The sequence below is a fragment of the Cucurbita pepo genome, chromosome LG03 (assembly GCF_002806865.2).
Source record: "Cucurbita pepo subsp. pepo cultivar mu-cu-16 chromosome LG03, ASM280686v2, whole genome shotgun sequence".
Classification (NCBI taxonomy): Eukaryota; Viridiplantae; Streptophyta; class Magnoliopsida; order Cucurbitales; family Cucurbitaceae; genus Cucurbita; species Cucurbita pepo.
In genome coordinates this window covers 12,209,444-12,223,726 of record NC_036640.1, presented here as the reverse complement: position 1 = coordinate 12,223,726, position 14,283 = coordinate 12,209,444, and the positions used below count along the sequence as shown (strand labels likewise).

Below are 14,283 nucleotides of genomic sequence, written 5' to 3'. Positions count from 1 at the left end.
TGATGTGGGCCTTGAGGTACACGTTGACCTACTTGGACCTCAAAGAAACCGTTGAAAAAAATAATTTTGGTGAGAGAGGCTCAAACTTTCGTCCTCGGGATCAATCTATAAAGCTATGAGACCTACGCACTAGCCAACTGCACCACCACCCCCTGCTAATATAGGACTTAAGGTACACGCTGACCTACTTGTACCTCAAAGAAACCGATGAAATCTCTCAACCTGAAGATCACTCTACCTCCTTTTCCTTTTTTGAATTTCGCTGCTATTGTTTGCTTGAGTTTGTTTATGAACAATGTGAGGGTAAAAGTAGTCTGATCGGACTTCATCAAATAATTGCATTGGACAAGAGAGTAGTAGATTATAGAAAAGAAAGAAATAAAAGAAAAAGTACATAAATTCTTGATTGCATCATGAATCCCATTTATGGATAAAAGATCTTTCTATGTTATACTATTCAATTCTCGACAATGAATCGATTTGATATCACCAATATTTTTATTCTTGATATTTTAATACGATTCGGTATAATTAAAATGCAATGCAGCCAATTAAATTTACAAGCGAAACATTTCTCATCTTTATGGGATTATATTGCCAATAAAAAAATGAAACATGAGATTGTAGAAATAAATATTCTCGCAATTATTGCTACCGTACAGGCTACGAGACTTATGCGCTAGCGGCAGATGAATTTGAATCATTCACCTCTAAGTTTGAATAATTTAATTATCCTTCATTCAATTTTCCCACACGTAAAATGGTTGGAATTAAATAAATAAATAAATATTAAATGGTCATAGCCACGTCGATGCGGTAGAATGTATATATTATAATATATATATATTGCGTTTACTCCGAGGTTGATTTTTGAGACGAGAAACTAAAGAAAAAGAGAAAGAAAAACAAGCCAAATCGGAGATGGACATCAACCAGCTACCGGTGGAGTGTATTTCTTCCATTCTGGCCTTCTCCTCGCCGAAGGACGCCTGTAGATCCGCCACCGTCTCGCCGGCTTTCAGATCCGCCGCCGATTCCGAAGCTCTGTGGACCACTTTTCTGCCGTCCGATTACCGGCAGATTATTTCTCAGGCTTCGTCCCCATCTACCACGTCGTTTCTGAATTCCTTGTCCAAAAAGGCTCTCTACTTCCATCTCTGCGATCGTCAGCTTCTCATCGGCTCTGGAAGGAGGTCGATGACTTTACAATGGAGAGTGGGCTGATTGTTGAAGGAATTGAGATTAGGCCGAAAAATGATTAATTAAGTACGTGTTATTGTAATTGATGGTAGAACGGATGAATTGACCGTCGATGACTTTACAATGAAGAGTGGGCTAATTGTTGAAGGAATTGAGATTAGGCCGAAAAATAATTAATTAAGTACGTGTTATTGTAATTGATGGTAGAACGGATGAATTGACCGTCGATGACTTTACAATGAAGAGTGGGCTAATTGTTGAAGGAATTGAGATTAGGCCGAAAAATAATTAATTAAGTACGTGTTATTGTAATTGATGGTAGAACGGATGAATTGACCGTCGATGACTTTACAATGAAGAGTGGGCTAATTGTTGAAGGAATTGAGATTAGGCCGAAAAATAATTAATTAAGTACGTGTTATTGTAATTGATGGTAGAACGGATGAATTGACCGTCGATGACTTTACAATGAAGAGTGGGCTAATTGTTGAAGGAATTGAGATTAGGCCGAAAAATAATTAATTAAGTACGTGTTATTGTAATTGATGGTAGAACGGATGAATCGACCAATGATTTCGGAAGTGTCGACCAATGATTTCGGAAGTGTAGGGCCTTGAGACATGCTAAGAATTGAGGTGTGAGGGTCTCGAACAACTTAAAGATGCCTATAAAAAGAAGAATTGGAGTTAGAGAGGTTCTAACTCTCAACTTTAGGATTGCTCTTTAGAGATACATGCTCATCTACTTGGCTGGTTTCCTTACCAAAAAAAAAATATAAATAATAATAATAATAAAAACAAATAAATAAATAAATAAATAAATATATATATATATATATATTTAATATTAAAAAATTTAAGACCCAAAATAAAAAATAAAAATTTATTATTAGATAAATTTAGAGTAAAAATACATAGTAGACCCAAAATAAAAAATTAAGTCTTTATGGTTTTGGTTTGGGCTTCTCATTTCCAAAGACCTGATATGAAGAGAGTATTCTTTGATTATAAATCCATGATCATTCACTAATTTATATTAGTGTGGGACTTTATTCAATTCTACCACTGATAACATGGTTGGATTTAAATAAATAAATATTGAAATAGTCGTCAATGCCAGCTACCATCCCTCGACTATGGAAAATTATATATATATATATATATGTTTTTTTTTTTTTTCGTTGACTCCAGCGATGATTTTGTAAAAGAGAAACTAAATAAATAAATAAATAATATATATATTTTGCGTTTAGTCCAAGGATGATTTTGTAGAAGAGAAACTTGAGAAAAAGAGAGAAAAAGATAAGCCAAATCGGAGATGGACATCAACCAGCTGCCGGTGGAGTGCATCGCTACCATTCTGGCTTTCACCTCGCCGAAGGACGCCTGCAGATCCGCCACCGTCTCGCCGGCTTTCAGATCCGCCGCCGATTCCGAAGCTCTGTGGACCACTTTTCTGCCGTCCGATTACCGGCAGATTATTTCTCAGGCTTCGTCCCCATCTACGACGTCGTTTCTGAATTCCTTGTCCAAAAAGGCTCTCTACTTCCATCTCTGCGATCGTCTGCTTCTCATCGGCTCTGGAAATTCGGTAATTCAACTAAATTTTATTTACTTAAAATTCAGACTCTTAATTTTCAATATTAATTAATTTTAATTAGGGTTTTCTACTTGAAATAAAAGTAAAGATCCGTTAATAAATAAATAAAAATATTAAATCTATTTATCTAACTTTTTAAAATTTTAAAAATACAAAATTAAAAGTTTTAAATCAAATTTAATTAATTTAAACTCTAATAATTATTTTTAAATTTTTAAAAATTGAGTTTATAAATATTATTTTGAGTTTTTTTTTTCTCTCTATTTAAAACTTATTGAGTTTGCAAATAATTTGAATCAGAGTTTTGCGTTGGAGAAAGAGAGCGGCAAGAAATGCTATATGATAGGAGCAAGAGATCTAGAGATAATTTGGGGAAATTCAACGCAATATTGGACTTGGAATTCCAACCCTATATCAAGGTGCCCATTTTTCATTTTATTTATTACATTTAATATTTTATTTATTTTCCTTTAAATATTTTAATTATTTTTGTGTACTTTCAAAATATTAATTTTCATATTTTTTTTAATTCAATAAAATTTATAATTATATACATATCTCTGTCTAATTTAAGGTTCTACATTTTAGATAAATTATTTAAGTAGATTGTGACAATGTAGCAGGTCAATTTACACTATAGGATATATGATAGGAAAACGATGAAAATAACTTTGTTCGAGTAGGTTACCACACTATACCCGATCAATTAGCATTGTAGGATGTCTGATAGGAAAACGATGAAACTAACATGAATTTGTATTCAGTAGTTAAATATAGGGTTCTACGTCTAAGATAAATTACTTGAATAGGTTGTCAAATTGTAACCGACTGTTTCATACATTAGAATGTACGACAGAAAGACGATGAAAGTAACTCGAACTTATATTTAGTAGTTGTTATGAGGTAATTACACTATAGTTTCAGGTTCGTTTGACTAATTTAAAATTTTTAACCATAGGTTTTCTGAAGTGGCTGAGTTGCAAACAGTATGGTGGCTTGAGATCAAAGGGAGAATAGAGGCTAGAAATTTAAGTCCCCAAACCAACTATGCAGCGTACCTTGTGTTCAAGCTTGTAGAAGATCGTTACCAGCGTCGTGGATTCCGTGAGAGACCAGTTTTATTACGAGTTTATTTTGAAGGGGCAGAGGTTGAAGAAGGGAAGATGGCAATTTTGGACCCTCGTGAAGGATCCCTTGTGGCTTTTGAAGAAAGAGCGGACGGATGGATGGAGATTGAAATGGGTGAAATCTTCAATGAATTAGGAGACGATGGCTCAATTATTTTCCATTTGAAAGAGTTCCATGACTTTATAACTAAAAGTGGGTTAATTGTTGAAGGAATCGAGATTAGGCCTAAAACTGATTAATTAAGTAAATGTTATTGTAATTGAGATGCTATACGGGAGAACGGAAGAATTGACCGTTAAATTATATATTTACTATGAAATTTTGTTTTGTTGAGAAGCTTGAACTCTCAACCCTCTTAGAATTCACTCTTTGAAACCTACGCCACCACCCTTTATCGACATGGGTCTTGAGGTACATCATCCTACAAGCTATAAGGCATACGTGCCCTCTATTAGTATAGGTCTTGAAGTACACCTTGATCTACCGGACCTCAAAGAAGGAGATTGCTCAAAGAAGCCTATGAAAAAGGGGAATTGGGGTGAGAGAGGCTCAAACTCTCAACCTCAGGATCACTCTACAAGCTATGAGACCTACGCGCTAGCCAACTGTGCCACCACCCCCTATTGGTATAGGTCTTGAGGTACACGTTGATCTACCTGGGCCTCAAAGAAGCCCATGAAAAAAGAATTGGGGTTAGAGAGGCTCGAACTCTCAACATAATCCCCCCCCCCCTCCCTCCCTCNTATTTTCAAGGCAAGGTTGCCCATGGAAAAGCAGGATCAACTTCCTTCTCTTGACATTCCATGTTTATTCTTCAGGTCAAGCTAAGATGTGGGCTTAAAAATGACATAACCGACGTAGACGAGCCAAGTCGTTGCGAGTAAGTCTCTCTCTCCCTCTCCCTCCCTCCCTCCCTCCCTCCTCTTGGTATAGGACCGAGGTACACATTGATCTATCTGGACCTCAAAGAAGCCCATGAAAAAAGAGAATTCCTCAAACTCTCGACCTCAGGATCACTCTACAAAACTATGGGACCTACACGCTAGCCAACTGCACCACCACCCCCTGTTGGTATAGGCTTGAAGTACACACTAATCTACTTGGGTCTCAAATAAGCCAATGAAAAAAGATTTGGGGTGTGAGAGACTCAAGCTCTCGACCTTAAAGTTACTCTACAAGCTATGAGACCTATGCACTAATCAACTGCACTACCATCCCTCTTGTTAAGTGCCACCACCACCTGTTAGTAGGTGCCACCAAGTACACACTAATCTACCTAAGCCTAAAAAAACCCCTTGAAAAGGAATTGAGGGGAAAGAGTTTCAAACTCTCAACCTCAATATAACTCTTCAAGCTATAAGACGTCATTAGTATTATATATATTATATTTATAAATTTTAATACAATTTATATTTTTAAAAGAAAAAACTAGTTTTTAAAGAATATTAGTGGAACCTGTGACTTGCACTAGCCAAATGCACAACCACTTGACTTGGTATAATATATATATATATATATATATATATATATACGTTGATTTTGTAGAAGAGAAACGAAAGAAAAAGAGAGAAAAAAATAAGCCAAATCGGAGATGGACATCAACCAGCTGCCGGTGGAGTGCATCGCTATCATTCTGGCTTTCACCTCGCCGAAGGACGCCTGCAGATCCGCCGCCGTCTCGTCGACTCTCAGATCCGCCGCCGATTCCGAAGCTCTGTGGACCACTCCTCTGCCGTCCGATTACCAGCAGATTATTTCTCAGGATTCATCCGCAGCTACGACGTCGTTTCTGAATTCCTTGTCCAAAAAGGCTCTCTACTTCCATCTCTGCGATCGTCTGTTTTTCATTGGCTCTCGAAATTCAGTAATTCAACTCTCTCAATCTAAAATAAAATTTTAATGGTCAGACGAATGCGATTCTCCACAATGATATGATATTATGGACCATAAGCTGTTATGTCTTTACTTTGGACTTTTCCAAAAGTTCTCACTCTAATGTGAGAGAATATTATTTATTTATAAACCTACCATCATTCTCCCCTGACTCTTTTTAAATTTGTGAAAAATTGAATAAAAAAATTTAAAATTGTTTTAAATTAAGCAAAGTAATTTTAAAATTTTGTTTTTATATTTAAATTGGACTAAGAATTTAATATTTCAGTACAAAAATTACAATAAGTACCGTTTTCAAAAATGCAAAAATGTTATCAAGGTGCCCATTTTTTCATTTACTATATTACATTTAATTATTTTATTTATTTTCGTTTATATATATATAAAAGTATGTATGTATATGTATGTATATATATTTTTTTTCTTTTTATGGTCGTCTTTTTATTAATTTTTTTAAATAAAATTTATGATTATATACATTATAATTTTAATTACTTTATCATTGTAACGAGTAACGTAAAGAACCTAGTCAACCTACAAATTAAAAAAAATGAACTTAATCTATCTCCAAAATAATGTTCAATATGTGATTAATTGAAATTTTCGAGTAATGCTCTTGATAAAAAGTAATAATAAATTTAAGATTCTATATTTTAGATAAATTATTTGAGTGGACTGAAACATTGTATCATATCATTTTACACGGTAAGAACGATTAAAATAACTCGAATTTTTGTTAAATCTAGGGTTTTACATTTTAGATAAATTGTTCGAGCAAGCTGCCCTATACTGGATTACTTAACAATGTACGATATATGATAGAAAAACGATGAAAGGTTACCACATTGTAGCCTATCATTTTATAGAGTAGGATGTACGACAGAAAGACAATAAAAACAACTTGAATTTATTTTCGGTAGTTATTACGAGACAATTACATTATAGTGCTCAATTCGTGCGACGAATTTAAACTTTTAAACCATAGGTTTCCTGAAGTGGCTGAGTTGCAAAATGTATGGTGGCTTGAGATATATGGAAAAATAGAGGCTAGAAATTTAAGTCCCCCGACCAACTACACAGTTTACTTTGTGTTCAAGCTCGTAGAAGACCGACGTGAATTCAACGAGAGACCAGTTTTATTAGAAGTTTATTTTGAATGGACAGACGTCAACGAAGGGAAGATGGCAATACTGGACCCTCCTCAAGGAACCTTTATGGGTTCTAAAGAAAGAGCCTATGGATGGACGGAGATTGAAATGGGTGAAATCTTCAATGAATTAGGTAATGACTCAATTGTTTTCAATTTGAAAGAGGTTGATAATTTAATAACTAAATGTGGGTTAATTGTTGAAGGAATTGAGATTAGACCTAAAAATAATTAATTAAGGTACGAAAACTATTTAATGTGATTGTCGTTATTGTAATTGAGATACATCACGGGAAGAATCGAAATTTACTACGAAATTTTACTTTTTTAATCGAAATTTACTACGAAATTTTACTTTTTGTGTTTATTTAGTATATGAACTTTGCTAAAATTAATTATTATTATTATTATTTTGACAAATAAAATTTTAACATTTTTTTTCTTCCAAGTAAATTATATTCCCTCTTTTAACCATGAGACCTGCCGACAGACAACTACGCCACCAACCTTTATTGGTATGGGCCATTTATGTGTGGGCTTCAAAAAAAAAAAAAAAAAAAAAGAATTCNCTTGGCATGGTCCTTGAGGTACATGGGCCATTATTATGTGGGCATAAAAAAATTCACTAAAATAAAAAAGCATTGGGTTGAGAAGCTCGAACTCTCGACCTCAGGATCACTCTACAAAGCTATGAGACCTACGCGCTAGCCAACTGCGCCACCACCCCTTGCTGATGTGGGACTTGAGGTACACGTTGACCTACTTGGACCTCAAAGAAACTGATGAAAAAAATAATTGGGGTGATAGAGGCTTGAACTCTCGACCTTAGGATCACTCTACAAAGCTATGAGACCTATGCGCTAGCCAACTGCGCCACCACCCCTTGCTGATGTGAGACTTGAGGTACACGTTAACCTACTTGGACCTCAAAGAAACCAATGAAAAAAATAATTGGGGTGAGAGAGGCTCGAACTCTCGACCTCAGGATCACTCTACAAAGCTATGAGACCTACGCGCTAGCCAACTGCGCCACCACCCCTTGCTGATGTGGCCCTTGAGGTACACGTTGACCTACTTGGACCTCAAAGAAACCGATGCAAAAAATAATTGGGGTGAGAGAGGCTCGAACTCTCGACCTCAGGATCACTCTACAAAGCTATGAGACCTACGCGCTAGCCAACTGCGCCACCACCCCTTGCTGATGTGGCCCTTGAGGTACACGTTGACCTACTTGGACCTCAAAGAAACCGATGCAAAAAATAATTGGGGTGAGAGAGGCTCGAACTCTCGACCTCAGGATCACTCTACAAAGCTATGAGACCTACGCGCTAGCCAACTGCGCCACCACCCCTTGCTGATGTGGCCCTTGAGGTACACGTTGACCTACTTGGACCTCAAAGAAACCGATGCAAAAAATAATTGGGGTGAGAGAGGCTCGAACTCTCGACCTCAGGATCACTCTACAAAGCTATGAGACCTACGCGCTAGCCAACTGCGCCACCACCCCTTGCTGATGTGGCCCTTGAGGTACACGTTGACCTACTTGGACCTCAAAGAAACCGATGCAAAAAATAATTGGGGTGAGAGAGGCTCGAACTCTCGACCTCAGGATCACTCTACAAAGCTATGAGACCTACGCGCTAGCCAACTGCGCCACCACCCCTTGCTGATGTGGGCCTTGAGGTACACGTTGACCTACTTGGACCTCAAAGAAACCGATGCAAAAAATAATTGGGGTGAGAGAGGCTCGAACTCTCGACCTCAGGATCACTCTACAAAGCTATGAGACCTACGCGCTAGCCAACTGCGCCACCACCCCTTGCTGATGTGGGCCTTGAGGTACACGTTGACCTACTTGGACCTCAAAGAAACCGATGAAAAAAATAATTGGGGTGAGAGAGGCTCGAACTCTCGACCTCAGGATCACTCTACAAAGCTATGAGACCTACGCGCTAGCCAACTGCGCCACCACCCCTTGCTGATGTGGGCCTTGAGGTACACGTTGACCTACTTGGACCTCAAAGAAACCGATGAAAAAAATAATTGGGGTGAGAGAGGCTCGAACTCTCGACCTCAGGATCACTCTACAAAGCTATGAGACCTACGCGCTAGCCAACTGCGCCACCACCCCTTGCTGATGTGGGCCTTGAGGTACACGTTGACCTACTTGGACCTCAAAGAAACCGATGAAAAAAATAATTGGGGTGAGAGAGGCTCGAACTCTCGACCTCAGGATCACTCTACAAAGCTATGAGACCTACGCGCTAGCCAACTGCGCCACCACCCCTTGCTGATGTGGGCCTTGAGGTACACGTTGACCTACTTGGACCTCAAAGAAACCGATGAAAAAAATAATTGGGGTGAGAGAGGCTCGAACTCTCGACCTCAGGATCACTCTACAAAGCTATGAGACCTACGCGCTAGCCAACTGCGCCACCACCCCTTGCTGATGTGGGCCTTGAGGTACACGTTGACCTACTTGGACCTCAAAGAAACCGATGAAAAAAATAATTGGGGTGAGAGAGGCTCGAACTCTCGACCTCAGGATCACTCTACAAAGCTATGAGACCTACGCGCTAGCCAACTGCGCCACCACCCCTTGCTGATGTGGGCCTTGAGGTACACGTTGACCTACTTGGACCTCAAAGAAACCGATGAAAAAAATAATTGGGGTGAGAGAGGCTCGAACTCTCGACCTCAGGATCACTCTACAAAGCTATGAGACCTACGCGCTAGCCAACTGCGCCACCACCCCTTGCTGATGTGGGCCTTGAGGTACACGTTGACCTACTTGGACCTCAAAGAAACCGATGAAAAAAATAATTGGGGTGAGAGAGGCTCGAACTCTCGACCTCAGGATCACTCTACAAAGCTATGAGACCTACGCGCTAGCCAACTGCGCCACCACCCCTTGCTGATGTGGGCCTTGAGGTACACGTTGACCTACTTGGACCTCAAAGAAACCGATGAAAAAAATAATTGGGGTGAGAGAGGCTCGAACTCTCGACCTCAGGATCACTCTACAAAGCTATGAGACCTACGCGCTAGCCAACTGCGCCACCACCCCTTGCTGATGTGGGCCTTGAGGTACACGTTGACCTACTTGGACCTCAAAGAAACCGATGAAAAAAATAATTGGGGTGAGAGAGGCTCGAACTCTCGACCTCAGGATCACTCTACAAAGCTATGAGACCTACGCGCTAGCCAACTGCGCCACCACCCCTTGCTGATGTGGGCCTTGAGGTACACGTTGACCTACTTGGACCTCAAAGAAACCGATGAAAAAAATAATTGGGGTGAGAGAGGCTCGAACTCTCGACCTCAGGATCACTCTACAAAGCTATGAGACCTACGCGCTAGCCAACTGCGCCACCACCCCTTACTGATGTGTGCCTTGAGGTACACGTTGACCTACTTGACCTCAAAGAAACCGATGAAAAAAATAAATGGGGTGAGAGAGGCTCGAACTCTCAACCTCAGGATCACTCTACAAAGCTATGAGACCTACGCGCTAGCCAACTGCGCCACCACCCCTTGCTAATGTGGGCCTTGAGGTACACGTTGACCTACTTGGACCTCAAAGAAACCGATGAAAAAAATAATTGAGGTGAGAGAGGCTCGAACTCTCGACCTCAGGATCACACTACAAAGCTATGAGACCTACGCGCTAGCCAACTGCGCCACCACCCCCTATTGATATGGGCTTTGAGGTACACGTTGACCTACTTGGACCTCAAAGAAACCGATGAAAAAATTCATTGGGGTGAGAGAGGCTCGAATTCTCGACCTCAGGATCACCCCCTGCTGGTACAGGCTTGAGGTACACGCTGACCTACTTGGACCTCAAAGAAACCAACGAAAAAAATAATTGGGGTGAGAGAGGCTCAAATTCTTGACCACATGATCACTCTCCAAGCTATGAGACCTATGCGCTAGCCAACTACGTCACCACGCCTATTAGTATAAACCTTGAAGTACACACTGATCTACTTGGACTTCAAAGAAGCGAATGAAAAAAGAATTTTGGTTTGAGAAGCTCGAACTCTTGACCTCAGGATCACTCTTTGGCTATGAGACTCACGCACTAGTTAATTTCACCACCGCCCCTCATTGGTATGGACCTCGAGATACATGACCCACCTATGTTTGGGCCTCAAAGAAGCCCACGAAAAAGAATTGGGGCAAGAGTGGCTCGATTGTGAACTAGTACTGTGATGGAAAGATGAAAATACCCGTTATCAGAAAGTGAAATAATACATAAAAACGTAAGTTTTAAGCCGTGGAAGGAGACTCGAACTCAAACATCGTGCTTATTCAAGAGTGAACTAAATAGGCAATAACTTAGTTAGATGATTTAAGCAGGAAAAAAAGATTCGAAATTCAAAAAGAACCGGGGGAGCGTTTAAATTCGGATTTATTATTATTATTTTTATTTTTATTTAAATATATTTATGTCGTACAGTCCCCCAAGTCTCAACCGACGTTCGTAATGCTCCCTTGCAGTTCCCAACTATATTTAAAGGTAAAGGTAAGCGTTGAGGAACCTCCTCTTCCGATATTTTGAACCCCGAAATTTCCGTCTCGCTCTATATACGCGCTCACTCGAAGAGGAGTTTGGAAGCAGCTAGTATTGGTAAGGATTTTTCAGCCTCCTTCGCCGATCTGGTTTGATCTTCTCCATTGTCCTGAAGTTCGCTCTGTGTTTGTTTGTTTGTTTGTTTTGATTTTGTTTCTTTGGCATTGCATCGATCTTCTTAAATCTCGATCTATGATTGTTGTTGAGTTAGGGTTCTTTCGGAAATGGGGCAACAGTCGTTGATCTACAGCTTTGTGGCTAGAGGAACGGTGATTCTCGCTGAGTATACAGAGTTCACCGGAAATTTCACTAGCATCGCCTCTCAATGCCTCCAGAAGCTCCCTGCTTCGAATAATAAGTTCACCTACAACTGCGATGGCCACACCTTCAATTATCTCGTCGAGAACGGATTCAGTACGTTTCATTTATCTGAATTAATGCTACAGTTTGTTTTGATCCAGATCTCGTTATGATTTATTCGTTTGTTGAGCTTTCCTTTACGAGATTCTTCTCTTCGTTTTCAATGTCATTTCGTCACTGTTACAGATCCATCGTTTTTTTAATCTTCTGAAGGTTTGGTCATTAGTGTGTTAGTGTATTATAGCTCATGGTACATCTTGAATCACATCAGATTCGGACATTTTGCTTATCTTGATCGGTGGATATTTTATAGTTCCACGAGAATTGAGGTTGGTTTATAAACACTAAAAGGCGGCTAAAACGATCGGAGTTATTTCCTTTTTTAAAGAAAAAAAAAATAATAATAATAAAGAGAGAGAGAGAGAGAGAAAGAATTCGTGTTTTTGGTTACCTCGAAAAGAAAGGAGCACGAGATCACCTTGGAGGGAAAATGCACTGTTTCGAATCCAGGCTGATCTAAGCTGAGCAAAAATACTGAATTAGAAATGGAGGTATCAATGTGAAGAACTTGGCATTGTTTTATTTGCTCAGTTGCAATTGCTTGTATTAAAAACTTGGTTAGCTGTTGGTGGATTGCATAAGCTCCTTATGATCACTTATGATCGATTCCAACCATTAAGTTCCCTCATGATTTTATTTACATCTAACTTTCTGTTCCGTTTTCTGCAGCTTATTGTGTAGTTGCTGTTGAAGCTGCTGGTAGACAAGTTCCTATTGCTTTTCTTGAGCGCGTCAAGGAAGACTTCAACAAGAGATATGGTGGTGGGAAAGCTGCGACTGCTGTTGCCAACAGTCTGAACAAAGAATTTGGGTACTCTTTCTAATTTCCTGTTCTTAAATACATATTTAGAAATGTTTTTTTTTTAAACTGAAGAAGAAGTTAGTGAAGAAGATAAGAAACATAAACCAATGTACCAACCATGAGATGGAAACCATTGATAACTGATGTGTTCTGATACAATTTTTAGAACTCATTGGCAAATTAATTTTTGTAGATCAAAATTAAAGGAGCATATGCAATATTGTGTGGATCATCCTGAAGAGATCAGCAAGCTTGCTAAGGTGAAGGCTCAGGTTTCTGAAGTCAAGGGTGTTATGATGGAAAACATCGAGAAGGTAAAGAGCCGTAATAATATTTTGTTGATTTTGTTAGAGTGAAGGATTGTTTTCAATAATTTAAAATGCTGTTCATGTCCTTTGTTAATTCAAACATTTTTTCTTTCTTTCTTTTTTTACCTTTTTGTTTCTATTCTTTTTTGGTGGGTAGGGATGCAAATAATGAACTGTTTCATCTCCCCGTATCACATACACGCCCCTATATGTGCGTGCATTTGAATTAGTTAAATGCTCGATTTGGTGGTATGTCACCCCAGGTTATGTATGCTTGCATGGCTTGCATGTATCTGAATAATTAGGATACCTTGAAATCTACTGAGGAATTTTTGTGGAACTGAACTTGAAAAGGGGCCTTTTGGATGACATTTTAATCATGAAACAACTATTTTTTTTTTTATCTGTTTGGCAGGTTCTCGATCGTGGTGAGAAAATCGAGTTGTTAGTGGATAAAACAGAGAATCTCCGCTCACAGGTTGGTTGAATAAAAATTTCTTACATTTTTATGTTGATTGTGTAAAATTCATGTCGCTTGATCAGAAGCAACCTCAGAGTTTAGGCTTCGATTGCATTTATCGATTTGTCTTCTTCAAATACACTATCTTGATAATCAATGAAGAAAAGCAACTGATTAGAACCAAAATTTATAAATAACCTGAAGATGCATTGCCACCTTTTTTTAAGGCTATTTTCATTCCAAGTTGATGAATTGGATTCTTTTGTATTTCAGGCTCAGGATTTCAGGACGCAGGGAAAGAAAATGAGGAGGAAGATGTGGTTCCAGAATATGAAGATAAAACTGATCGTTCTCGGTATTGTCATTGCTTTGATTCTCATCATTATTTTGTCGGTCTGTCATGGCTTTCATTGTTAAGTTCCATCTCGATTTCCCTCGACATTGTACACTGGCTCTCTACATTGGTGGACGATCGTTCTCGGTAGATAGATTCGCATACCCAACTCGCAGATCTTTGATTTTTGATGTCTTTGAATCTCTCTCTAGGCTGTAGTACCCAATTCCCATCACCTTTCTGCTAGGATAGTCTGTATTTTGTATTTTGTATTGATGTATAGATACATATATATATAAGCAATTCCTTAATCTTCAGGTAGACCCGGTTTATTATGGTTCATGTTGTGGATCCTCCGATATGTAATAATAGTGATACTTCCTTTTTTATGTTCTTTGTTTTTTGGTAATTTTTTT

The 14,283-nt window shown here is 38.9% G+C and overlaps 4 protein-coding genes and 16 non-coding genes across 20 annotated transcripts; 4 read left to right on the top strand and 16 right to left on the bottom strand.

The window, feature by feature from the left end:
* The first annotated feature begins 921 nt into the window (after positions 1-921).
* On the top strand, positions 922-1,224 carry LOC111790301 (putative F-box protein PP2-B8). Its single transcript, XM_023671161.1, has one exon. It carries the CDS (start codon positions 922-924, stop codon positions 1,222-1,224), a length of 303 nt encoding a protein of 100 aa, XP_023526929.1.
* Positions 1,225-2,469: 1,245 nt separating this feature from the next.
* Positions 2,470-4,263, top strand: LOC111791393 (putative F-box protein PP2-B12). Its single transcript, XM_023672714.1, has 3 exons — positions 2,470-2,790; positions 3,100-3,218; positions 3,758-4,263. The coding sequence occupies exons 1-3, from the start codon at positions 2,518-2,520 to the stop codon at positions 4,164-4,166; spliced, it is 801 nt and encodes a 266-aa protein (XP_023528482.1). The 5' UTR covers positions 2,470-2,517; the 3' UTR covers positions 4,167-4,263.
* Positions 4,264-5,518: 1,255 nt separating this feature from the next.
* On the top strand, positions 5,519-7,202 carry LOC111789686 (putative F-box protein PP2-B12). Its single transcript, XM_023670338.1, is given in 2 exon segments — positions 5,519-5,791; positions 6,687-7,202. Coding segments are annotated over 2 exon segments (789 nt in total).
* A 717-nt stretch (positions 7,203-7,919) lies between these two features.
* Positions 7,920-8,006, bottom strand: TRNAM-CAU. The gene is given in 2 exon segments: positions 7,920-7,955; positions 7,969-8,006. It is a non-coding gene; the product is annotated as a tRNA-Met (tRNA).
* A 69-nt stretch (positions 8,007-8,075) lies between these two features.
* Positions 8,076-8,162, bottom strand: TRNAM-CAU. The gene is given in 2 exon segments: positions 8,076-8,111; positions 8,125-8,162. It is a non-coding gene; the product is annotated as a tRNA-Met (tRNA).
* Positions 8,163-8,231: 69 nt separating this feature from the next.
* On the bottom strand, positions 8,232-8,318 carry TRNAM-CAU. Its single transcript is given in 2 exon segments — positions 8,232-8,267; positions 8,281-8,318. It is a non-coding gene; the product is annotated as a tRNA-Met (tRNA).
* A 69-nt stretch (positions 8,319-8,387) lies between these two features.
* TRNAM-CAU lies at positions 8,388-8,474 on the bottom strand. The gene is given in 2 exon segments: positions 8,388-8,423; positions 8,437-8,474. It is a non-coding gene; the product is annotated as a tRNA-Met (tRNA).
* A 69-nt stretch (positions 8,475-8,543) lies between these two features.
* TRNAM-CAU lies at positions 8,544-8,630 on the bottom strand. Its single transcript is given in 2 exon segments — positions 8,544-8,579; positions 8,593-8,630. It is a non-coding gene; the product is annotated as a tRNA-Met (tRNA).
* A 69-nt stretch (positions 8,631-8,699) lies between these two features.
* TRNAM-CAU lies at positions 8,700-8,786 on the bottom strand. Its single transcript is given in 2 exon segments — positions 8,700-8,735; positions 8,749-8,786. It is a non-coding gene; the product is annotated as a tRNA-Met (tRNA).
* Positions 8,787-8,855: 69 nt separating this feature from the next.
* Positions 8,856-8,942, bottom strand: TRNAM-CAU. Its single transcript is given in 2 exon segments — positions 8,856-8,891; positions 8,905-8,942. It is a non-coding gene; the product is annotated as a tRNA-Met (tRNA).
* Positions 8,943-9,011: 69 nt separating this feature from the next.
* On the bottom strand, positions 9,012-9,098 carry TRNAM-CAU. The gene is given in 2 exon segments: positions 9,012-9,047; positions 9,061-9,098. It is a non-coding gene; the product is annotated as a tRNA-Met (tRNA).
* A 69-nt stretch (positions 9,099-9,167) lies between these two features.
* TRNAM-CAU lies at positions 9,168-9,254 on the bottom strand. The gene is given in 2 exon segments: positions 9,168-9,203; positions 9,217-9,254. It is a non-coding gene; the product is annotated as a tRNA-Met (tRNA).
* A 69-nt stretch (positions 9,255-9,323) lies between these two features.
* Positions 9,324-9,410, bottom strand: TRNAM-CAU. The gene is given in 2 exon segments: positions 9,324-9,359; positions 9,373-9,410. It is a non-coding gene; the product is annotated as a tRNA-Met (tRNA).
* A 69-nt stretch (positions 9,411-9,479) lies between these two features.
* On the bottom strand, positions 9,480-9,566 carry TRNAM-CAU. The gene is given in 2 exon segments: positions 9,480-9,515; positions 9,529-9,566. It is a non-coding gene; the product is annotated as a tRNA-Met (tRNA).
* A 69-nt stretch (positions 9,567-9,635) lies between these two features.
* On the bottom strand, positions 9,636-9,722 carry TRNAM-CAU. The gene is given in 2 exon segments: positions 9,636-9,671; positions 9,685-9,722. It is a non-coding gene; the product is annotated as a tRNA-Met (tRNA).
* A 69-nt stretch (positions 9,723-9,791) lies between these two features.
* On the bottom strand, positions 9,792-9,878 carry TRNAM-CAU. The gene is given in 2 exon segments: positions 9,792-9,827; positions 9,841-9,878. It is a non-coding gene; the product is annotated as a tRNA-Met (tRNA).
* A 69-nt stretch (positions 9,879-9,947) lies between these two features.
* On the bottom strand, positions 9,948-10,034 carry TRNAM-CAU. The gene is given in 2 exon segments: positions 9,948-9,983; positions 9,997-10,034. It is a non-coding gene; the product is annotated as a tRNA-Met (tRNA).
* Positions 10,035-10,103: 69 nt separating this feature from the next.
* Positions 10,104-10,190, bottom strand: TRNAM-CAU. Its single transcript is given in 2 exon segments — positions 10,104-10,139; positions 10,153-10,190. It is a non-coding gene; the product is annotated as a tRNA-Met (tRNA).
* Positions 10,191-10,259: 69 nt separating this feature from the next.
* TRNAM-CAU lies at positions 10,260-10,346 on the bottom strand. The gene is given in 2 exon segments: positions 10,260-10,295; positions 10,309-10,346. It is a non-coding gene; the product is annotated as a tRNA-Met (tRNA).
* A 1,112-nt stretch (positions 10,347-11,458) lies between these two features.
* On the top strand, positions 11,459-14,256 carry LOC111789630 (putative vesicle-associated membrane protein 726). Its single transcript, XM_023670262.1, has 6 exons — positions 11,459-11,600; positions 11,755-11,957; positions 12,633-12,774; positions 12,959-13,079; positions 13,489-13,551; positions 13,807-14,256. Exons 2-6 carry the CDS (start codon positions 11,768-11,770, stop codon positions 13,948-13,950), a joined length of 660 nt encoding a protein of 219 aa, XP_023526030.1. The 5' UTR covers positions 11,459-11,600; positions 11,755-11,767; the 3' UTR covers positions 13,951-14,256.
* The last annotated feature ends 27 nt before the right edge of the window (positions 14,257-14,283 follow it).